Source organism: Platalea leucorodia (assembly GCF_965183815.1).
Source record: "Platalea leucorodia genome assembly, chromosome: 9".
Classification (NCBI taxonomy): domain Eukaryota; kingdom Metazoa; phylum Chordata; class Aves; order Pelecaniformes; family Threskiornithidae; genus Platalea; species Platalea leucorodia.
Window position 1 is genome coordinate 21,266,195 of NC_138831.1, and position 25,365 is coordinate 21,291,559.

Sequence of the window (25,365 nt, forward strand, 5' to 3'; positions counted from 1 at the left end):
ATTTGCTCAAGTAAATGCATCCAAACCAGGCTATTCAAAACACTGGGGAGTGCTTGCTTAGGAAGCTTCAGTTTCTAAATGCAGTCAAGAGAATGCAGATATATGCAATTTGAGATTTAAAAAAAGTTTAAGACCATCCTTCAGATTTTTATGTGGGAATGTGATTGCTTTTGAAACTGTAATTTCATTCCTTGGGAAAAGTGATAGGGAGAATCATTATCATCATTCATCTATGCTACTGGAACTGGAACACATGCAAAAACAATGCAGCAGGTAACACAAGCCTTATCTTGTTTGATATGATAGCACAAGAGTTTTAATTTTTGGCAGAGTGTCTTTTTCTTTCTTAAGAAGGTAACAGTAGACAAAATAACTAATATGCAACTTAAACCATCATTTTGCAAACAGCACCACTTTACATGTATATTAAAAAAAAAAATTCCAGGCTATTTTTCCACAGCAAGACCAGACTCTTAACACAGAAAGGAGCTAATTAAAGAAACAGATGAAGTCAGATGCACATGGAATTGGATAGATACAATGCACTGTAAAGACACAAAATGTTACATTGACTATGAAACTTGCTTTAGCTAAACTCAAGTAGTCATACATTTCTGAAGTGTACATAAACAGGCAGCCTACAAAGGTAAACAAAGAATAATCCAGTTTCTAAATATTGTGATATGCATGTCAGTACAAACAATATAACAGGGCAAATTCTCAAAGACTTTAAGCTCACAACTTCAATCCTTATCACAGAATATTGCAAATATTGTCTCTGTTTTAAATAAAAGATGTGCTTTATTTCTCATACACAAGAGAAATAAATTAACTATATCGACTGACAAAATCTGATCTACATTTTACATTCTTGAACCATCTTCCCCAGCCAGACAGTTGTCTACTGAAAGCAAGAGGTTGTATTTATACATAACTACACAAAGTCCTAATTTTATAACTTCAGAAAGGTTTGGCAACATGCTGATCACGATAAGCTATTGGTTTGCTCTGCCACTGGCTAAGGTTTTATACTCTTATTCAAGTCACACTTTTTAAAGAATAACAGCTAATGAAATCCTAAATAAGAAGTGTGATTCTATAGCAGGAATGACCTGAAATGGACCTCACTGTACTTCCAATGGCCTGATGTCAACTATTATTAAACTACAGGTTTTACAAAGTCTTCCACTAGACGTCTAGAGTTAAGCCAGAAGTTTTGGCTGTAATACAGGCAGTGATGAAAAACATATGAGTGGTAACAAGTCGTCTTAATATCATTCTTCAGTACTAAGATGGGCTAATCTGAAGCAGCACTTTACTCTGGTATCACCCACGGTGCCAGGAGGATCAAGAAGTTTGGAAGTCGAATTTTTCTTTATATTTACTTTCCATTTCACAGAACTCAGCCTAACTTCCTTTTTCTCTATTTTTTTTTTTAATATGAAATAACTGGACATAAAGATCTCAGGTGGATTATCACAGTGCTTCCGGAAGAACTATCAAACTTGCAAGGTATGTCCAGTTTGAATACCTATTCTATTTAAATAACAATAAGGAATTAAGCAACAGGTTGTCAGTTGCTATGTGCAGATTAATAATGTCAGGTAGAGTTAGAAGTACCACTTTTTTATGGAACATTTGCAAATTTACTTTGTAGGTGAAATAATTCTGTATTTACTACATCTGAGCTGCAAAGCAAAAAAAGCTACAGTGAGTTATTTAACTATTAAAGAAAGACTTGTCAGAAAGATTTAACAACTGACAAATTTTTTTTCTTGTTATTACAATCTATGAAAATCTATCCTATGATTACAGCAGTTCTTTTATAGTTACAACTCAGTGTTAACTTTTTGTAATTTGGTATTTAAGTAGGTTTTTTTTAAGTAGATATCAGCAAAGTAATTAAAAACAACACATGAAAGAGTGAACAGTAGATGAGCTACAACCTAAAAATGCTTACAGATCATATTCAGTAACACGCAAGAGTCAAGCAGTGTTTTCCATAAAAAGTAAATACTCTCTGAACATAACTTATTTTGTAAACATGCTATTCATTATTAATACTACATAACTTCAATCTTGGACTGTTTCCTCAAGGCAGAATAATTTCTTCAGTAATCTGACTGACCAAAAAATTTCCTCCTGTTTTTCTTAAGCAATTTAAGTAAATCAGTAGAGTAAACTAAGAGTTAAACTTTTATTTCTGGAATGGGACAATGACTAATAGAACCAGAACTATTTTTAAATATAGCTTTCAAAACAGCTATGGTCTTGCCTTTCTTTGGACAAAATCTGTGCACAGTCCAATGATTTGTGTTATTAATGAACACAGGCATTTTTCTTTGCCTCTGTAAAGACCACCACTGTGTCATTTAAACATTTCCTTTTCAGAAACAATGCCATAGGAAATTTGCATCCGTATACCGGTAACAGAAGTGATTTCTAAATATACTTTAGAGTCTTTTTAAGTCTTAAAACTTTACCTATTAACTCCTTCAGTGTCATAACTGGTAAGACCACATGCTGCAGGACTGGCATGCAACTGCCAAGGAATCCAGACGACTTGTTTGTTTTTTGTTTGTTTTTTTTTTTGTTTGTTTGTTTTTTTTGTTTTTTTTTTTTTTTTTATGCACACATCCCATACTAACAACATAACTTCTGTCCTCGCAGAAAGTGTTTTTCTTCCCATAATTCATGTTTAGAATTTTAACATCACAGAACTATTGTACACTTACATGGGAATTTCCCACACTATCTCTAAAAGGTTTTAAACATATTAACTTACTGTGACGTCACCTGCATTTAACTAGGTATAAATGATAAGTATTATCCTAAACTAATAGAACAAAAAGTTCCTATCTCCCACATGTTGTTTGGCAATATGAGTTTTGGTAAAGATCACCACATTAGTGAGGATAAGTATGTCCCATACAATTAGTACAGTGACTTCAGGATTGTTACATACTTCAGGAAAGAAAGTCAGCCTTATAGCATCTCTACATGTAAAGCGTACTCTCCACATTCAATTACCTCACCTTGGAGTGGCCAGTGCTGCAGTGAAAAGGTGCTATTCAGAAGCTTTTTGTACTGAAGGAAAAGTAGGATTGCTATAAAGAATGAGTAATGAAGAAGCACATGAGCCCTCCTTGAATTCACTACACTCTTTACCAAACTCATCTTCAATGTTCGGTCTGTAAAAATGAGAATGGACAAGGCCAGACTTTGTCCAAGCAACAATCATCTCTTTAGAGTATTATTCAACAGGACACCTGAGCCTGTCTAACAACTCACATGTGTCAAGAATGGCTGTCACAACTCTTCCCCTTCCCTCTCTTTCCATTTAATGTTCCACCCCCCTAAACGAGGCTGTTGCACCCATTCCTTTGTGCTGGCTCTGATACCCAGACTGATTCAGTTTGTTCACCCGGAAAGAATGTGTTGGGTTTTTTTTCTTGCGTGCATTAGTTTCATGCTGGTTTAGTGAGTTCAATCAGCTCAGTGAACAGCCTGAATGGAAGAGCTGGCATGAGAGAACTGAAAGTATGTACCTGGGAGCAGAACCAACCTCAAATGGCAGCAGTGAGCCATTAGTACAGCTGTATTCATGAACTGTACTTTCTGAAACAATTAATTAAATAGCTCATGAAATTCTCATGATAAAATAATATATAACTATACATCCAGTGCCTATCACAAGTAGAATTCAGCAGGGACTCAGAAACTAGAAGTCCCAAGACCTCACACATGCTACGACACATGATATCCTACATGCATAAATTGTACACCAGCACTGAATAAAGCACAGAGCATTTGGTCACTTAATACCTAAGCAGTCAGAGAAAGAAGACCAGCTTGAGTGCCCATCTGTGAAAACCCAGCCATTAAAGCACTTATCCAAGACTGAGGAGAACTCAGAAGTCTGTAAGGTTTCAAACTCCTCATCTCCTAATTAATGGTATGACTACAGTATTGAACATTTTGAATGTTTTGCTGAAGCTGAAATACAAGATTGGTAGGGCCAAATATTCCAAAGGTGTACAGCCAGACACGACCACAATTCTCACCAAACAAACAAATGTAGGTTCCACATCTTGCTCCCAGCACTGTTTATATTCCAAGACTCTTTGAAGAAAACACATTGTACAGGACAGCAAGTACAACTATAAAATTCTTCCTAGGAGCACTGAAAGAGTACATTATTTTGAACACAAAGGAAAATATATAGGAAAAATATATGTGAAGATTCTTTTAAGAGATTGCTAAATCAGTAAAAGATACAATACTCAAATGAGTATGCGACTCAAAGATTACAATATGTATTAAACCTACAGTTACATGCCGCATACCTGCAAGATACAAAGTATAATATGCTTCTGTTTTCAGACATGTATTTCCTCACATTTGGAGGGAAGGGGTCACTGTGCTCTTTTCAAAAGGCCGAGTTTTATGTAATCTAAATACTTTTAGATTTATAAATCTAAATACTTTTAGATAATAGCTTTTATCTTTTTACGTACCCTGAAATGTATACATTACAGTAGTAGCAACGTATGCAATACACAGCATTTTAATATTGTTAAGAACCAGATACGAGAAACATCAAAAAGACCTTGTATAGAAAAAAGCAATACAAACAAAAACTCAGAATTTTGAATAAGCCAAGTCAACACCCTTGTACAAACCAGTGCACTCCTTTTCCTGTGATTGTGGACCAATGACAAAATGCCTACATAAAGACATTTTTCAGCTATAAACAGATCAGCAAGCAATTAATTAGGTGATCAAACAAGAATTGACATCTGTTTAATATTTCCCTAAAGAGGTTTATGACAGTTCAAATAGAAACATTTTTATAAACAGGATATGCATAATAAAATTTACAACAGCGCTTCTTCATTTGCACAGCGTACTGTAGGATCCAAATGATTTCCGGAATTGGGCTTCAGAGGGGAACAGTGTAGAGCTGAGGGCTGAGTTTACAGTCTTTTCTCACAGAGTTGCAAAACATCCTGTGGCAATTCTTACTATCTCTGTTTATCCTTGTGTCCAGTTTTCTAGGACTATTTGGTCAATAAAATCATTTTTAGAATAAAACCAGAGGATGTAGAAAATATCTAAGGGGTTTTGAACTATTGATCATCATTACTCATTACATCATCCACTATACTGTGGTTAAAGACTGGACTCCTGTTTTTCCCAGTCAGGTGTGGCTGAAAGAAATTTGGTAAAATTAGAAGTCGGAGAAGCAGAATGAAGTTGAATGAACAGCTGTAATGAGACAGAATCTGCCATATTTTTCTAAAGACAAATCTATTTTTTAAGTCCTTCGTAAGTTGTGCATTCTTCTCAATAACATCAGAAAAAAAATAATTATAGCTATCTGACATGGGGTTTTCTGCTTTGAAGGTACCCTAACTGATCCAACATCTGCTCTCTTCCAGGCTGAAGGACCTTTGATTACACCAGAAAGATACTCTCAAGTTACAGGTAGTCTAGAAAGCTGATGGGGTTTATGGCATTAAATTCAAGCACGGTGCATTTTGAGCTCCTTTCAGCTGGCTGCCTAACTATCCTGTACAGGCCCTAGAACAACAAAGCTAGGTTGAAAAAAAATGTTTATTGAAAAAATATGCACAGAGAAGCATCGGTTTCCAGCTTTTTTCTGGATGTAATTTAAGTTACTGATTTCAAATGACACAGATTCATAACCTGCAAGCCCTCGTCAGAGAAAAGAGCCCTCATCAAATAAAAGTCATATACAAATGTGCTTGTATTAAAATACAGAGGTGAACTTCTATCAATAGCAATAATATACGAATGCCTGGGATTCGGGAAGAGTCATTGTCAGGACTGAAAACGCTATCTATTTTTCCAGATTAGAATAAGAAGTGTTTAATTAGAAGTGTTTAGGGAGTGGAACAAGTGTTTAGGGAGTATCCTGATGAGTACATTTTATGTATTGCTAATCAAGTATTTCCCAATTTTCTAGATACAAGCAATGTGCATAAGCCCATGTATCCCATTAAAATATATTTTCATTAAGAAGGAATAAAATAAATCCAATTCCAAGTTCTGGTAAAATTTGCTACAAAAATTACACTTCAAAGCCTGAAGCAAATGATGATACTATGTTTTAAACTCAACTAAAACACTTTGATATGGCATTAATGTTTGATGAATTAATATTTTAATAGTATTTGTTATAATGCATAGTTTTATAACATAAATTTTATATTTTAAAGAAGATTTTTAAAATCCTTCATCCTTCATATACTAATTAAACCTTAATATTCATAACAGACCATTTTTCAGGACCACAGACTGTAACAGTGAGTGAATTAAATAGTTCAATACCTTTATTTGCTGTTTCATATTCACTGATTCTTGTGTGAGGGTTTTTATGTTTGTTTACTTTCCTCTTCAAGATTGGCTATCCTGATTAAGAAGATATGAAAGAATACACGCTCCTTCTCTTCTTGGCTTTGTGCTCTGCCAAACCTCTCATCGGTCCTTCATATTTTACACTAAAGAATATGATGCTCCATGATATGGAAGAAGATGATGACGATGATGACTATGACGACAATTCTCTATTTCCAACCATTGAACCAATTATACCACTAATTCCTTTTGATCTATTCCCAATATGCCCTTTTGGATGCCAGTGCTATGTGAGAGTTGTCCATTGCTCTGACCTAGGTAAGAATGAATTTGTGTGCCTGTTCTCCACTGAACTCTCCTTTGGAGGATTTGCCTTTTAAAAGGTCCTTTTAAAACAGCTCCATAAATTGCACACATTCACATATTCCTATACTAGTCATTTTAAAAAGGAGCTTACATTTTTCAGTTAGGCTTGCAAACCATATCTAATTCACGTCCAGCAACTAATTTGTGTCCAGCACTTCTTACAACATAAATGTTTTCCCAGTTTATGCGCATCAATTTAGAAAATTAATAAACTGCTACAGCCACCTGCCATTAGCAATGACTTCTACTGAGAACAGCATAGAAAAGGCATTTAGAATATATAACAAATAACTGTAAAACTATTTAAGTGAATAAATAGTTTATCCACTAAGAGAACAATCATCGAATGCAAAAATGCTTACATTTACATTTTAGATTACACTTTCTCCTGTTTAATTTACTTCCATGAAGTTATATCTAAACAGAGGAGCACAAAAGTTTGCTGTATATTCTGTTTGCATTAGACAAGCTATCAGTCCCCCCTCTCAAAAAAGACTATGGCTAAAGAAGTACTTTATTCACAACTACAAAGCAACAGGTCAAATGACAAGAAAACATAACAAAGGAAAAAGAGGCCATAAATAAATGACAAGGAAGTTTAACACCAGCACATAAATGGAATAAAAAAATATTTGCTCAGCTTAACTTCCAGTAAAGTGTACATCACTGGTAATATTTTAACTGAAGGCAAATCTGCTACTGTCACTGTTGCAGATACACACTAGTCCCAAAATATGAAATCATTATTACGGGCCTGTTGCGATAGGACAAAGGGTAATGGTTTTAAACTAAAAGAGTGTAGATTCAGGCTAAATATAAGGAAGAAAATATTTTACAATGAGGGTGGTGAAACACTGGAACAGGTTGCCCAGAAAGGTGGTAGATGCCCCATCCCTGGAAACATTCAAGGTCAGGTTGGACAGGGCTCTGAGCAACCTGATCTAGTTGAAGATGTCCCTGCTCATTGCAGGGGGGTTGGACTGGATGACCTTTAGAGGTCCCTTCCAACCAAAACCATTCTGTGATTCTATGATTATTAATCTCTCCAATTTGAATTAGTGTTCATTGAAGTTTTCCCATGATTCAAGGTAATCAAAGGACTATGTTCCTGCCACGAGCACAGTGACAATGACATTCATTCTCATCACAGCTGTGCCACCACCCTGAACATAATCCTAGACTCCTCATGTCTTAGAAACATTGAGTCAATACATAAATTGCTGGGTTTTTTTAAATGTGTAATTATTAAGGAACAAAAATAAACTTTTGCTGACAGCAATAAGCTACTGTTACTGCATCTGGTTTACAGATTGCAAACTGCTTTAAATTCACACATAGAAAAAAGCCCCTATTAATTGACTTAATCTTTAAATAAGTGTAAACTATTAATTATGGAATAATTGTTAATAAACTGGCCCAGCATTTAGTATTTGATGCATCAGCATTTCCACTGAAAAGCAAGTTACTATCCCTTGCGAGTCTCTAGATGCTGATTCAGGATCTCAGACGGCATGAACTCAAGTGTTTTTGTAACTGAACAGTGAACTGGACTGGGGGGATTTATACAACTGGTAATTAAGTACTGGCAGCTGGAAGACCATCTTTTGTCCACGACCAAGAATACATTTCTCAGCCTTGATGTTATCTGTATGGCTATACAAGCAACAGTGTCAGTACAATGGATAGGGCAGTGTAGAGGTAGAAAGGAACATACAAGCACTGAGCAGAGATCCCTTAAAGCCACTGCAACAGGCCCGTTCCTCAACACAGAACCACAGCCCCAGATCCCCCAAGGGCTGCTTTCTCCAGGCACTTAAGCAGTAGAACATCCTGTGCTCTGATGCTGCTTATTTCACAGATGCAAAGAATCTGCAGTGAGCACCCCATTCAAGCTTGTGATGGTCAGGGATAGAAGCAGTTCCTCCTGAAACCATCCACGCATTTTTGTCATACATTCTTACATAATTAGTTCCTCACATTATCAAATATTCCTTTCTATCCTTTGCTTTATGGCTGTTTATATTTTCTTTCCAATCATAATCACCAACAAGCTTACTGTGATTTGCCTTTTAGCAGTTAATTTCTTTGGACTTATATACAGGCATGTAATATTTCTGTTTATCTCACATACTTAAACAGGTTTGACATCAATACCTCGCAACATTCCACCAGATACTCGTATGATTGACCTTCAAAACAACAAAATTAAAGAGGTCAAGGAAAATGATCTCCAAGGACTCACATCACTTTATGTAAGCTTGCTTTTTTCCAAGTTTGAAATCTAGCTTAGCAATCTGAAATATTTTGATACTTTTAAAATACAAATGATACTTTTCTTCTCCAATAGTATCCATACAAATACAGTCTAATGCCTGCTTATTTGACTCCTCCCATATAGTAAGAAGCAAATTTCTTTGAGCTGTAAAAACTATGCTACTTTCTACAACATCCAGAAAATGTACCATGTGTATCTAACCAAAAAGATCCTCAAGATTTACTCAGTCCTTAGGATGCACGGAAGCACTCCCTACATTTTAAAGGCTGCAAAACAAGTGCTCCTTTTTTATCTGCTTAGCTGTAAAATAGAAGAACTTAATTTCACAGGAGAACTATTTTCTGACAGTATTTTCAAAAGCACACAGCATACAACTAACATCAAAAAAATCCAATTGACCTGAACAGAGCAACGCTGAGTTACTGAAAAAGTCATGTGCTTTCCTTCTATTTTTTAACACACTCAAGTATGCAGGTGAAGACAAGCTTTAAAATAAGTATGACTGGCAACTGATAAATCTAGATATTTACAGTATACAATAATCTCTTTTTATAATGAGTCTCAGAGGCCTGGAAAGGTAGATTAAATCTGTTCTGGAATACTTATTTCCATAAGCTGTCACTCTAGATCCAGTACCAACAAGTATTGACAATTTTAACATTTTCAATGTAAAATGACAAATCTATTCCGAAAGTTATAGTAAATTAACGCCATTCTATTCCATATTAGAAAGACATGAAACACACATTAAACTAAGATAAAACAAATCTTTTTCAGTCATATTTGTTTTCTGAGCAAGAACTGAAAATTTACCGGATCTAAGTGTTTATGAATTTGCAAATTATTATGGGTTAAGCTAGCATAGAAAAAATAGGAACCATATAAATTCATTGTTTGCAGCAAAGTGTTTCCATTTCCCCTTAAGTGTCCCATGCCTGAGTACAGAGTGCTCTTACCAGCAAGTTAGAGGTAAGCACACTAACTATGGTTTATATTCATTACAAAAGATCTTACAGAAACTAACCTCCAATGACTGAGAAAGTCACTGGAATACATCAGCAATCACCACATTGTATTACGTGATAACTGAAAACTCTGAGCTATTTTGATTTTTCTCATCAGTTAATTTGTGGCAAGGCCTAACAAAATTTTTACAGAAAAGAAAGTTTACTTTATACAACTTGTCTGGGTACTAGTCTAGTTAGCAAAGGCATATATGGCAACTTGGATTAGGAAGGAGCACTTCCTGTTTATTTCCTTAAACTATCCCCTTTTTTTCTGGGAAACAAAGATTAATTCTGATTGCTCTACTTTTTTTTTCCCCCACAATTCCAGAGAACAGATGACTTATCAACAAAGAAGTAAAAGAGAAAGAAAAATGAATAGTCTAGATATGGAAATCCAGAGATGTGATTTGACATGCAAAATAATTTCAAATAACTCATATTTTGTAGTAATGCATTACAAGTTTTCTGATAACACTTAGTAACCAAGAACAAAAAACTGTCCCAAAAAAGGACTAGTTACCATACAGTCAAGAGAGAGACTTAAATTCAAAAGAGTTTAAAAATTATGGCAAATAAGATATAAATTTGTGTGCGTATATAAGTTGTATACAGATATTAACTTTTAAGAAATTCAGATTAAAAACCTGATCTTTATTTTGCAGAACTATGCTGAAAAGAGGAAATTTTGAGTTTTGAGAATTTGTCTGCATTAAAGAACAGCAACAACAATAAAAAAAGAATATAACCCCCATACAATCCCACAAAATATATATGACAAACATATTGTTTTGTCAATCATTCTCATTATCACTGGCACCTTGTCAGCTCTGACTAGTTTTTCTCTACCTTCTAGTTGATGCTCTAGCTTCCAGGTTCTTTTTTGTTTTTCACAATCAAGTAAAATGCCCAAAGTATATACAACGTGCCAAAGATTGGTATGAAGGAAAAATAAACTATTTAAAATACTTAATTGTTAAATTATATATCAAATTCATCACTTAAAATTCATAATAAAAACATTCCTGTATAGAGAAATTTTTTTTGGTATTGAACTTCTCATATTTCATAGGCACTGGCTTTGAACAACAATAAAATATCCAAGATCCATCCAAAGGCCTTTCAACCAACAAAGAAGCTACGACGACTGTATTTGTCCCATAACCAGCTAACTGAGATTCCAACAAATCTACCAAAAACTTTAGCAGAGCTCAGAATTCATGCTAATAAGGTTAAGAAAATCCACAAGGATGTATTTAAAGGAATGAAGTCTCTACATGTTTTAGGTAAGTCCAATTAAGTAGAAGAGAAAATATCTTTATCAAAAATGTAACATACCATATACAATTTTCATTCAAACGGTTCCACAATGTGCAATTTCCTCTTAAAGAGATATCCATGCTGTGGAAACTCTCTTTCACAATTTAATTTCTATGTGAAGTTGCTACATAGGTCAAGTTTCTGGTAACCCTGCAAGCCAAGTCAGACAGCCTTTATTCACTGAAAGCTGTGACTTCCACCCCTCAGAATAGGTAATCAAAGCTAATCAATGCTTAGAACATCAGACGTCATAAACAACTAAGTTGTAAACAGCTGATTTCATTTTAACATACACAAAATTCCTATGCCATGAATACCTTTTTTTTTTTTTTCTCCCCTTGGACAGAAATGAGTGCAAATCCTCTTAACAATGATGGAATAGAGCCAGGGGCTTTTGAAGGAGTAAATATCTACCATATAAGAATTGCGGAAGCTAAATTAACTTCAATTCCTAAAGGTATGACTTGTTTTACCTTTTCTATTTTACCTATATCAGTATACTCCCGGATAAAATGCTTTAACATCTATACGATTATTAAAATGTTCATGAATTCTGTTTTGTATTGTTAATTACTACCAAACCACCTCCTATGTTATTTTTCTTTTTGCACTTAGTATCCAGTTCTACATCTCAAAAGTGTGCATGCATGTGCACACACGCTCGCTCTCCAGCCCCCTCTCCTGCCTTCTCCCCATCAGGTAGTCCCCTCAGTCATCCAGAGACTCTTCTCAGGAGAAACAATGTGAAGAAAATGATAATAAGATGTCACTTCACATCTTTCCCATCAGCCTCTGAAAAGTTCTTACAAAGAAAGGATAAACCCCCTGATATTTGATCTGGGTCATAAGGGACACCGAATTCCCACTTCCTTTATGCATTTAAAGTGAAACCCCAAAATTTCTAACTTTAATTTTGAACATTTCAAGCGACTCTGTAGCTCAAATATGGTCTGCAATATAACCATCTTAATGCAAAACCCAATACAGCATTTTATACATCTTTTGATGGGGTTTTGCTAAGTAAAATTTAATATTAACATTTTAATTAAATTCAACATAACATACTACAAAATTACATCACTCCTTCATATAAAACAATTAACTTGTGATTTGGAGGTAGCAGTAAATTAAAACACTAACTTTACGAATCACTGACCTCCACACACAAAAAAGTAGCACAAAGGAACACAGTACAACACTCTACCTGCATTTTCTGTAGGTCAGCATAGTATTTAACCAAATTTCCATGATTTTCAACTACTCAAAACTACTAGCTAAGAGAAAAAGGGAGGAAACAAAGCATAATACCATATGTTACATCATTCATTAACTCACAGGGAAACTAAATGTTGGCCCCTAAGATATTTATTTCTGGATCATTCAGATAAAGAACTTGTTTCTTATTAAATTTAATCTCTTCTTATAGACAGATACATATGCAAAAGCATCCCTGTAGAAGAGAGCACCAAAAAAAAACCCCTCAACAACAAACAAAACCAACTCTCTCCAATTGTTCAGATAATTTTAAGATCAGAAACTATCTGGCTGCCTGTGGTAACACTCCCCAACACAAAAAAAAGATATTCTTCTAGTATCATCATAATACCATCTCCTGTAACTTAGCACAAAAAGAATACACAAAATGATTCAGATTTTGTCTTTGTTACAGAGAAATCTCCTATAAGGAAACACAGCATGAGGTCCAATATGTGGTGTCAAATACATAAACAAATCATAAACAAGATTTCATGGTGAATGCATTCTACATAAATGGAAACTAAGTTTGTAGATCCTTCTATCTGCAAATGTTATAATGACACAAGAAGATTTTAAAAATGTAACTTACAAAAGGCACTTAAAATCTAAAATGGACAGACAGGTAGTCTTTGCTTTTAATACTGTAACTCAGACACAAGCAGCACCCACTGGAATTGTAAACCGGAAAAAAGCCCAAACACACACACACACCCACACCCACCCCCCCACACCCACCCCCCAAAGCATGTCAACTGGCATAAAGAAAGCCTGTAAAGCATACCGCTTTCCTTCAGTATTGTAATGCTACAACAAACAGCAATGGCCATGGGAGCAGTGCTCTCCTAAGCCATATTAGTAACAGAAATATGTGGTTTGTCTTGCTTGGTGTCAGGGTGCCATCTAGACAGATGCTAGTAAAACTGAACATAAGATCAGCAAATATTCAGACTTGTGACTATCTTTGCCCTCACTAAAAGGATACTGTAAAAAAGATTTTCCATCTCCTGGTCCACTCACTGACAGTTCTGAACTGGGACTATTTGGTACCACATGAAACATTCTGTGTACTGGCATGGGAAAGAGCACACCAAATATCTCGTTTTGCTTGGAAAATTCTGAAAGCTTTCCTCCCAGATCACATCTTAGGAGCTATAATAGCACAATTGTTACATCATGTGGAATATATCTACCAAAAACTGTCACAGGTTCCACAGGAGTAGGATTTTGACTACCAACTGCTAGATAATTGCACATAACATACAATTTACATCTTTGACAGTTAGCCAAAAGTACATGAAAGCTGCTATAAAGAAAGCTAGCAAACTTACACCAAATTTTGGAACTCTGAAATGTTAACATTAGCATATGCACTTTCACATCTTAATTTTTTTTTTTAAGAGTTACTAGTTTAAACTAAATGATGATGATGATTTTTTTTTTTTTTTAAGAAAATAGTAACATACTTGTGTCTAATATCCATTTCTTTGATGCAGACATCTCTCCCCCACGGCCCCCCCCCCCCCCCCCCCCCCCCCGATTCTTTACCCAATCCTAAACACAAAGGAAAAAAGCTGTCTGGAACATAATAAATATTCCAACAAAAATAAGTTGGCTTATTTTTCTCATACTGTGCATTTGGTTTTCATTAGAATTGCCCTCCAGTCTACTAGAACTTCATTTAGATGACAATAAGATCACAGCAATCGAAGTTGAAGATTTTAACCGGTATAAAGATCTTCAAAGGTAAAATTCCCATGCAGAATGCTTTTATTTGATAAAAGGTCAGACCTGGCAGGATCTCTTATTTGATACTTCTCTCGTTAATGGGTGAAAAGAGAACTGAAATTTTTAAGTGTTTTAGTAAGAACTGCCGTAAATAAGACCAAACTTAAAAAAACCAAACCAAACATTAGCATTGTTATTACATGCCTTGCCTGCAGTTCACAATAGAAGTGTATGTTAAGAACAGCATCTGATTACAAATTGGAATCATCACAAATTCTTACTTCATGGCAGCTGGGTGTTGTGTAATATAATGTGGCTTTTATATAACATCTCTTAATGTGCTAGTAGTAATATGCCTCAATTAAGCACTGCATGTATTTCTCATACTCAGAATATATGAACCTTGTGGTCGCGTTATTTATCAACAGTATTCAGTATTTTTCTCTAGCGTGTTCCCTATCAGGCCCCAGGCATTTTAACTCCTTGGTCACTCATCTCACAGATCACCCCCAAAATGAGGTATACAGCAACACCAACCGATTTTTGTTTTAGGAACAGAATGCCGTTCTTGAAACTAAATTTATAGGATTTAAGAGTCATAATAGCTTTTTAATTCCAGAGCAGGCCTAAGTGTACTGGAAGGAGACACTCCATACACACCCCAAAGAAAAATATAAAAGGATGGCAGGAAAAGGGAAATTTAAGTGTTGTTTATACAAACACTTGGGAAAACTGGTAAATTTTAAGACAAGATAAATTCACCTCCTGAAAGCTAGCCTGAGAGAAATACAGTAGCTGGTAAAGGAAACAACTTGATAACTGTTTCCAAATGTGGTGGGGTTTAAGAAAAACAAGCATGTTTCTGAGAAATGCGTCACCAATGTAGGACAAAAGAAGGAAGTTCTTTCTGTAAAGCTCACTTAAGTACTCTGAAAATATGGCTGAGCAGCACTGAAGTTTGGATTTGGTAATAGAAACTATTATCAAAGAGGAACTATGGAACTGCATTTAGATATCAAGTTCAGTTTCTGAAGAAATCAAGAAAGGAAGGAGAGAAAGGGGATTGCAGGATGTGTGGAAAGAGCAATTCCAAACTGGTCTGTGCCTCCACCTTCTGAATCATGTTCCTAGCAACACAGGCTGAAGTCTTATAGCAAACCAACTAAGGCCTAAAGTAAAGAAAATGTGGAAGTAGGAAAAGAGGTAGTCCTGCTTATTTACAAAATATAAATTTTTTGACTAAGCTATATATAACTATTTCTTTACAAGAAATTTGCACTTCTTTGGCTATTTATTAGAACAACACTTTTTATTACTGTGAGTATATTTTGTAGCTAGACTACTTAATAAAAGGGCATGATTTATTTTACAAGCAGATTGGTTGATGTTTATCATTTTAACTCTTGCCACTGAAAGTAGAAAAACTGTATGCAAAACTGGACAATTGCTCACATCAGGTTAGCTGCCGTCCTCTAAGTAGAGATTAAATTAAGAAGAAAAAAATATTTGTTAGATCAATGGTGGTTTTTTTTTTTTTTCCTCTATCAGAGGTAAGATTTCATCACCTTTGCCCAGTTCTTTTTTTCCCCTATGTCTACTCCTGTGTATTTCAATCTTTAAAAAAAAAGTATGCTCTTCAATGCTGTTGTGAATCTCAATTAATCTTTAATTAAATGTTCCTTGTACTATTTCTAGACTAGGCCTTGGGAATAATAAAATCAAAGATGTGGAAAACGGAAGTTTTGCCAACATACCAAGTATACGTGAAATCCATCTTGAAAAAAATAAGCTCAAGAAAGTTCCTCCTGGATTACCCGAACTGAAATATCTACAGGTCATATATTAAACTTAATAGAAAGCTCTGGTAGTTGTGAGTTGTTTGACTTTCACACTGCCATACTGATTAGGACATAATTAAAAAGCATAATTAACTGTCACATATATTTTGACATGACTCTCATACTAGGAAAACCTGAAATCATTTATGTACTTGAAGAAATAAACAAGATCAAACAGCATGAACACTTCCTAGGAAAAAAAACAAAATAAAACAAAAACCCAAAGGAAAACAGCATGCTACACCCAGAAAATGTTTTCAGAAAGTTTTCTACAGATTTATTATAGTTCCCATATTAGCAAGCCAGAGTGGAAATTTTTCCATTTCCACACTGAAAAGCCTTAAATCCAAAGAAAATTATTTATGAGGCTGAAATGCTGAGATAAGATTTTAAAATTTGTATTTAGAACTAGACAAATTCTGCAATAAAATGCTTTCAAAACACATTTATTTCCTGAATTCTGGAATAGCAATTAAAATCAAATACGTTTTATAAGATGACAAATACCTTAGGATACAGAGCAGAAGAAACCTTGGGGAAACAAAGAAACGCATAGATGACAGAGCACATGATAAACTATTTGGTAAAAGCTTTTATCTCTGAATTTCATTTCTTTCCACTTCTCATTTCACTTCCAATTCAAGGAAAATCTTTTGAGAGAGATATATAGAAAAAAACCACAAAGTCCAAACATCAGCTTACAACATAATGTAAAATTAGATATACAAACAGAAGAATTCTTTTGTCAATGTACATTATTTTACTTAATAAATTCTAAATTCTACTATCACAAGCCTTTTTTTTTTTTTTTACTAATTTAAGCTACATCAGCATTAGACTTATCTGTTCCTATAACCATACTGACAAATCTCTTCTAATATCAAGTCTTCCAGAGACTACTTTTTAAAATTTATTAAATCACTGAAAATTTGCATTATGGGAGAATATAATACTGCATCATTATAATTCTTACTATAAGAGAATATAAAACTGCATTTTAGGAGAATGTTCCATAAGAATACAGTCAAATTATTCTGACAACACACTGATAAAATACCATATAACTTTTTTTTGTGGGAGAGACTGTGGCAGGAGGGAAACATTTTTTAAAGATTTAACACAAATTTTTAATTCCTGTTACTATTAAAGTCTGCATCCAACTGATCTTATAGCAAACCTCAGTTATCTCTTTGCAATTGAATGTTTAGATATTTTTCCCATTTACATACTAACTATTATATTTTACTGTTTCTTATTGCTGCAGGTAGTCTTCCTTCATTCTAATCATATTGCAAAACTGGGAGTGAATGATTTCTGTCCAACAGGAGGAAGAAAGAAGAAAGCGTTATACAGTGGCATAAGCCTCTTCAATAATCCTGTAAAGTACTGGGAGGTTCAGCCTTCAACTTTCCGTTGCATTTTAGCCAGAAACAGTGTGCAACTTGGAAATTTCCTCAAATGATACTGAAGTTGGTCATTTCAAAAAGCAAGCTGTCCAAATCAGTTCTAGAATACTTGAAATTTGCAGAAAAATGTCAATTTTACACTATTTAACCAGTTTACAGAGTATTTACTATTTCAGAGATAATTAGAAACAATATGTTAGTAGGATCCATTGTAGTATTTGACAATGTTCAAGCTATATTTGAATAATTTAAACAAAAGCCTTTGTATCTTATGGAAGGACCTTGGAAGTGGAACTGGAAACTGTATTTGATGTTTCCTATTATAGATGTTAAATTCTTTGCTTAAATCACATAGTTTTGACATATTCTTTCTTTCAAATAAATTCTAAAAATCAAGTGGAAGTGACTTTTTCCACAGTAAGGACCTTTTCCTCTGCCAAAAAGTGCTGTAAGACAAGTTGCAAAAAAAAAAATTATCAGACTTCAAGGACAACTTCTTGTGCCATTTCTGATAATCAGCAAAGATGCAATAAAAAGGTACGGTATTGTGAGGTGTTTTGTCCCTAAACTAGATCATATTTTTATAATCTATTAAGTGACATAAAGGCAGGTTACATATCAAGAACTAACAGGCAAAAAAACTTTAAAAGTTTTTGGTGTTTTTTCTTGCAACTTTGAGAGAAATGTCCTTCAATGTTTTGCTATCAATATAATTTGATGCACTCTGAAGATTAAAAAGTAGGATTCAAGATTTATCATATGCTTCAAGCTTAATAGGAATGATTATTAAACTCCCTTTAGGCCAGCACAAACATTTTCTTTTATCTATAACAATTGTAATCATGTTTTTCATTTAATTTTTTCCTCTTTTATATTTTGACATCACACGGGTTAAGAATCCCTCATTAATGTAAGTACCTTAAAATTGCTGAGTGCAAGCAGATAGCTGGAACTCAACTACCCTGACTTCTTACGTAGGTCAGCACACAGAATTCTCAATACTGACAGTACTGTATAAAATGGATATTTTATGTATCTATTTAGTGTATATTTGCTATTGGGATTCAAAATAAATTAAATAAACTTAAAGAATACTTGCATTTGTATACTTGATTACATGATAGGTCATGTCAAAACATTCAGAGATTATAACTAAACACCTTTCGGACTCTTCTCTAGATATTTTCTCTATTCTTCCTTTTTCCAAATCTGCATACCTTGCGGATCATTTATCACTGCTGTTCTTCACAAAGTTAAAAATTCAATGCTTTATTTGAAGCGGCTATGGGAAATGATATAGACTAGTAGTAGAAAAAATACTACATAGAAATCAAGCAGTTCCCAATCTATCAGCCCGTCTACCACCTCCCTAAGTACACTAAGCAATAAGCATCAAGTCTAACATCTGATTTTTTTCATCTCCTTGATCTCTTTGTATTTAATATTTTGTTAGCACCACTATACTGTTGAGAGCCAAAACCACATGGGGAGAGGAAGGAGAACAGGCCAGGAGAGGCTTTTACTGAAGAACAGTTTTTGTAAACAGAAATTCTGTAAAACACTTCAAGGCAGAATAAAACCAAACCAAAACACTAAACAAAACACAAAACCCAAAACAAATCTTCACATCACCAAGCATCTTTCTATTCTTGGCTTCTGAAGATGTTTCTAAGGAGTGCATTTCCTAGCAAATAACATGAGGAAAGCAGTGATCAGTACTGAAAATAGTAGCTAATGAGTATATTCTTCATCAGTTGGTCTAGTTTATATCATGGACTTCTTTAGCCATAGCTATGTCATCATGCATGAAGAGCTATGATGTCTAAACATAGACTGGTGTTAGAAGACAAGCCTGATGTATATATAGGAAAAAAGGCAATACTTTCAGTAGATTTTTCCACTAGGGAATTAGTTACTACGCTCATAGGAAAGAACTGTTGATGTACAGTTCATACAGGGAATGCATACCAGCTTTCACTGCAACTCTGCATTCCCAGCGAAGACACAGTCTGAGCCCTCTCCATATGTTGCACTTTAAATAAATCCAACAGTAACAAATCTGACAAGGCTACAGAGGGAAACAGCTAACTCTTTAAGGCACCTCTACAAGATTTATGTGGTGCATGGAAGAATGTTGAAAAGAGCAAGGGCAGAAATAAGTAACTGAGAAAGAAACAGCCTAGTAACATAAAGAATAACACACCACACAGACCAGTCATTTACCCTAGAGTAAATCATCATCACACAAAATCTTTACATTCATACTGAAGCAGGTGCACCTACTACTTCATGGTAACAGCCTAAGTGCACATTCATACCCTCTGGGAAATACCAGCCTTCTCTTAATGATAGGCTACCCGGCCTTACACTACCATAAACAGCTCATCACCCCATACCAGAGAGACAAAACATTGTCAATAACAACTAACTGTCCAAGAAGAAAGGGAACATTTGAAAGAAGTGCCCATTCTTATCTAGTAACAGCTAAAAAGCTGAAGTCCTTAATGTTTCACAAAAGGTTCACTGCTTATAAATTTTACTACCAAAAAGACAGAGGAAAGGCAAATAAAGGACGAGGCAGGAAAATCTGTAGATAACCAGAGGGTAATCAAGAGCCAAAAAAGATTTGAGGGACTTCCACTGGAAAAAAGAGTGGTTAAGTAGCAACATAACAGCAAAAAAAAGTCCAATCCTAAAGAAGGTTAAGAATGAAACATGGAAGGAAAATTTCCAAATCTTTTCTCTACTTTGTAGAACACTAAGTTGACAGTTTTCACCTCGAGTAAGTGGGGTAAAGGTGGACTTCAATCAAATCTTCAGTTGCAAGCACAACAACAACCAAGTACAATGCTAGTAAAAAGAATAGAATCGATAACAGAAAAATAATTACATTTATATGAATCACTAGTTTAAATGTATTCTTAAACACTTGTGCTATACTAGTTACACCAATTCAGCAATGACAACATAAATAGAAAAGCTGGTTCAAATTCCGCAGCTTAACTAAAAGAATAAACTCACAGTGTAATGTAATACATTATTCTGCACTAATTTAGTGGTAAGGATTAAAAGGAAACGTAAAAGAGAAAGCAAACAACTCCTTATCTAATGGAAGCTTATGCAATGGGAAACAAGAATGCTGCATCTGCCAAGACTAAGACATTTAAGACGACGGACTAAGGTCTGAACAGGTGTAGAACAACTTCTGCTTCCTTTTGTTAGGCTACACATCTCTACTCCAAAGCAGGCCAATTCAACCAACCCACTGCTAATAAACCTCCTCAGCAGCAAGGAGCTCTTGGAAGCAATTACATATATTCTCAGCAAATCTTAATAACTGCATTTTGCGTAAGATTTCCAAACATAAAAGGCCCACAGGTGAGCAGGCTGCCACACAAAAAAATAAAAACCCTCTTGCTTTTTGTTCAAACTGCCTAGGTTCCTACGACTAACCACCAGGCACACGTAAGAAAAATGGCCATGGGGCTTTTTGGTCTCCTAAGACAAGGAGTTTTGGCTAGTTAATGATCCTAATACAGGCTCCAGAAAGTGTACTCAGTCTTGGACCTCATCTGAAACTTTCCTTGGGGCATGGCTTTAGCAGGGTAGTCCTAGTCCCTACACTGGTTAATATTTTCTAAACCTAAGAATTCTTTACAAGTACTCTCATAAGAGTTTCATCAAATTCTAGGTCCACTCTTGAAGTCAATATAATGTGAAAGCTTTGTAGAAATGTAGCAGTCCTAAGAGGTAGAAGACTATATAGTCTTGATTTTACCCTTAAAAACTCTATTGCCTTCTCATTCTTTCCTCTTTGCCATGCATTCAGACTGAGATACTCTTTCTACAGTCAGCATCCATGGATACATATAACATTCACAGAAGAAAATGCAATACTATTTTGAAGATACCACCCCCACTCTCACACCTAATAAATAATCTCTAAAGGATTTTATGAACTGCTTAGGTTTTCATCATCTTCAAAGAAAATTCAGCTAGCTTTGAAGTTTAAAAAACTTTGTGAATTAAACTACATTGGTAATTTTGCATTAAGGCAGGTAAGTATCAAATGGTTCATTCTAACTGTTTCCTGTAAGAACTATTTTTAGAGAAAAGACAGTAATTTCCTATATCACGTACATAAATTCATAGGATGTCTGTCACCTATGAGAAAAAAAATACGTTCAATGACCCTCCACTATTTTCAGATATCATTCTTCAGCTAGCATTTGTGGGCAATAATAACAACTAATAATTTGCACACCTTTTATCTTTAGCATACTTTAACATAAACCCAAGTGGATGTCACAATGACATATAGATATTACAATATAAAATGCACCTTACACAGTTTCAGCAATGATTTCTGAATATGGACTGCAATGAAATTAAAAGAATAATAGCTAACTAAAGATAATACACTGGTGTTCAACAGTCTTTCCACAGAACAATGAAGTCAGTACCAGCAGACAGGGAGAAAAACTGTCAAGAAATCAACTCCACCTTTACATTCTCCACAGATGTTACGGAAAAAGGAAAGAGGGAGAAAGATTTGATAGAAATCCTTTTAAGAGCCTTTTCTTACTACTTATTCCTTATACAAGTAACTACATTCTTCTAATAAAAAAATTAACATTTATTACGTCTAAGATTTCCAAACTTTAATGGGCTTCTCTCTTCTGAAAAAATCTGTCAGGTCCCTACAAGAAGACAATTAACAAATTTCACCAGAGGATGGCAGCCTATTGTTACCAATAGAAGGAAAAGTAATTCTAAAGAATAAATAACAAATACTGTTATTGCACAGTAATAGCCCAGTAAACTTCACAAATACTGATTAAGCAGAGTAGCCTATTTGAGTACTAAAGTACTATTTGAATACTTCTAAAGACTGAGTTCTATGTCCTGCTCTACACCATTAACTTGCCAAAGGATGAAATAACCTTATCTCTCTAGTCTTCTCTCTGCCTCTTTCCCTAATATCAACCTACTTAATGCAGTACTTTAAAACACAGCAATACAAAGAATAATACAGAAGTTACACAACATCAGTAGAAAAATAACAACAAACTTAATAAGATACTGAAAGTATAAAGAATATAAGATATTATCAAATCATTATTTTAACTTGCACCATCAGCTATGGCAAGCATATACCATGTAAATCAAAACATACATTCAATAAAATAGGATTTCTTTCATATCCATATTGAAAAGCCAAACAAACAAAACCAAAATTTTGAAGTGTCGAACTACTTCAGTTTGAGATGTAAGTTTGTTCTGCAAGCAAGACACCTAATGAAGAATAGTTTTGTAAAGATACCTATGCCATGCAACCCTCAGTCTCCCATCGCAAAATCCCATTCCACCTCATATCCTGAATGATATTAGTCCTAATGCAGTATCTTCTTTATTTCCTGTATTTCCTTCACAGCAATACATCCATAGGTTAGAAGTATGGGTTCAGAATCGACTACTTGGTTGTCCGCAGACCAGTGTATGAAACTCACAGATCATCTAGGTGCTTTCTCTTGCTGCTGAACAAGTTAAAGAAGGTGAGGAAGTGTTGATTTTTCTTCCTTTTTCCAGTATCAATAGTGTCTTCCTCCTCTGCCCAGCTCTCAATTTACATAAAACCTGCAGGAATTCAGTGTATCTGGCAAACTGGCTAAAAGCGTCCACTACGCTCAGAAGTGTCAGGAAAGAGAAAAGGACATATAGACAGAGAAGGAGCATGCCTATTTGGGTATCACTGCATGACCTTAGGAAAAGAGAGTTGTAAAATCATAAAAGCACAATGAAGTACAGGCTGGATGAGCAGACAGTGAAGTGGATTGAAAACTGGCTGAACAGCAGGGAGCAGAGGGTTAGTGAATTCTAGTTGGGAGATCAGTAACTAGCGGCATACCCCAGGGGTCAATACTTGCTCCAATTCTGTTCAACATCTTCATTAATGATCTGGATGATAGGGCAGATTACCCTCAGCAAGTTTGCTGATGACACAAAAGTGGAAGGAGTGACTGATACGCCAGAGGGTTATGCTGCCATCGAGGGACCTCGACAGGCTGGAGAAATGGTCCAACAGGAATTCATGCAGTTCAACAAAGGAAAGTCCAAAGTCTTGTACCTAGGAAGGAATAACCCCATGCATTGGTAAATGCTGGACAACCTGGAAAGCAGCTTTGCAGGAAAGGACCTTGGAGTCCTGGTGGACAACAAGTTGAACGTGAGCCGGCAACGTGCCTTTGTGGCAAGGAGGCTAACAGTATCCTGGGCTGCTTTAGAAGGATAAGGACAATTGCTTCATTCCCAGTGTTGCTGTCACTAAGTTATTCCATGAACAAGGAAGCTACGGGAGCCTATATTCCTACGGATTTGAGTCTTACAACCCTCAGGTTCTTCCAGCTTGCCTATACCTCACACCAACACCTCAGCATATTCTCCTACAGCTGCCTTTCACAGCTACCACTTGTTTGGCTGCCAAGTGACAGAGCTAAAAGTATGCCAAGGGGTTAGTCAACATCTCTGTTCCTTCTGGCCATCTGGCTGCTTACTCTAAGAAGGAGAATTTGTAACTGTCTTTTCCTCAGTTGAAGTACCTCTTTGGAGCACTTTCCTCTGCCCAGCTGCTATTTTTCACAAGTTGGTAACAAGTAACATACATATTTCCCTCTATCCTGTGTCAAATTTGGTTATAATTGGCAATGAGGATCAAAAGGTACAGAGTGAAAGAAATGACAAAGACAAAAGCTTCCTTTCCATAAGAAATCAAGAAGCAAAAGTTTGGCTATTCTAAACATAGTGGAAACTTCCAAAAAGTTTCACATCAGCAATTACGCCATCAGGAATTCCTGCACCAGCATTTCCCAAAAGTGAGGGAAATGTCTAAGACCAGGCCAGTAGAAACAAGTATATAAATTAAGATATGCAAGTCTTTAACCACTCATATTGGTTTGCTAAAGTGGCAAAATATTTCAGCTACCTGAAACAGGTTATGCGTAGGAAATATGATACAACTTCACTGTTATGAAATTTTGACATAATTTAAAGTAATTTCAAAAAGCATTTACCTGTCCTAAGAAGAAATTTCTGCTGTCTCTTGAAGACAGCAATCACCAACATTAAACTATGTACCATATTTTTCAAACATAGTTGGCCATTTACTAATCTTATGATGTTTCTTTTCAAGTTTAAGTTAAATCTTTCAGAGCTTAAGTTTCTAGCTAATATTTTTATATTTATTACTAGTAATTCTACAAGTAGTTGCATTCACTGGAATCTGTTGAAGAAACTTCAGATATCTCAGATAAGATTGCCCAGTAAAGTTGAACAAAACCAAGAGGTCTCAACTTTCCAAGTTTGAACTATGCCAATTTGTTCTCTCCATTACTCAAAGTTTCTGGATATTTTCCCATGTTGCCCCAATATCCAAAAAATCTACTTGACAGGTATTTGTTTTTTAACGACAGATTAGCAAGAACAAAAAAATTAGTAACACAAGCTTTTTTTCCTCTTCCCCCCACTTAAGTTCAAAGAAAAGAAGAAAATTCAAATGGAAGTATTAAGAATACCACCAAAACATCACCACCCACTATTTCACAGTCTTAAGAGCAGATTCCTGTTTAAAATATGGCACTATTTATCCAGAAAAACTAAGGTACACCACAAACAAAAGAAACATTAGTATTTCCATTTAATTTTTATCTGTATTTAACACCAGCTTGACAATAAAAGCAATAGTAAACTAAAAATAATGAAATCATGTTCTGAAGCCTATTTTTTTTTCTCCTTCT

At 35.1% G+C, this 25,365-nt stretch overlaps 2 protein-coding genes across 6 annotated transcripts in view; one reads left to right on the forward strand and one right to left on the reverse strand.

Moving 5' to 3' along the window:
- The window catches only part of CENPP (centromere protein P), a 164,143-nt gene that overhangs the window by 79,179 nt on the left and 59,599 nt on the right, over window positions 1-25,365 (reverse strand). Inside the window, exon 7 of one of the 3 annotated variants that reach the window (XM_082322688.1) lies at window positions 22,923-23,699. The exons of the other annotated variants lie outside the window; for them this stretch is intronic. Within the exon in view, the coding sequence (XP_082178814.1) occupies window positions 23,523-23,699 (177 nt within the window). The 3' untranslated portion in view covers window positions 22,923-23,522. Of the gene's footprint in view, window positions 1-22,922; window positions 23,700-25,365 lie in introns of those variants that run through there. 3 annotated transcript variants of the gene reach the window in all.
- On the forward strand, window positions 1,302-18,678 carry ASPN (asporin). Of its 3 annotated transcripts, XM_082322680.1 has the most exons (9): window positions 1,302-1,512; window positions 5,442-5,487; window positions 6,426-6,699; window positions 8,887-8,999; window positions 11,099-11,312; window positions 11,693-11,803; window positions 14,253-14,346; window positions 16,024-16,162; window positions 17,431-18,678. In XM_082322680.1, the coding sequence occupies exons 3-9, from the start codon at window positions 6,450-6,452 to the stop codon at window positions 17,626-17,628; spliced, it is 1,119 nt and encodes a 372-aa protein (XP_082178806.1). In that variant the 5' UTR covers window positions 1,302-1,512; window positions 5,442-5,487; window positions 6,426-6,449; the 3' UTR covers window positions 17,629-18,678. The 3 variants fall into 3 exon arrangements, with proteins under 3 accessions (XP_082178806.1, XP_082178805.1, XP_082178807.1); XM_082322679.1 differs by lacking the exon at window positions 5,442-5,487; XM_082322681.1 differs by lacking the exons at window positions 5,442-5,487; window positions 16,024-16,162 and having other exon boundaries at window positions 17,431-17,525.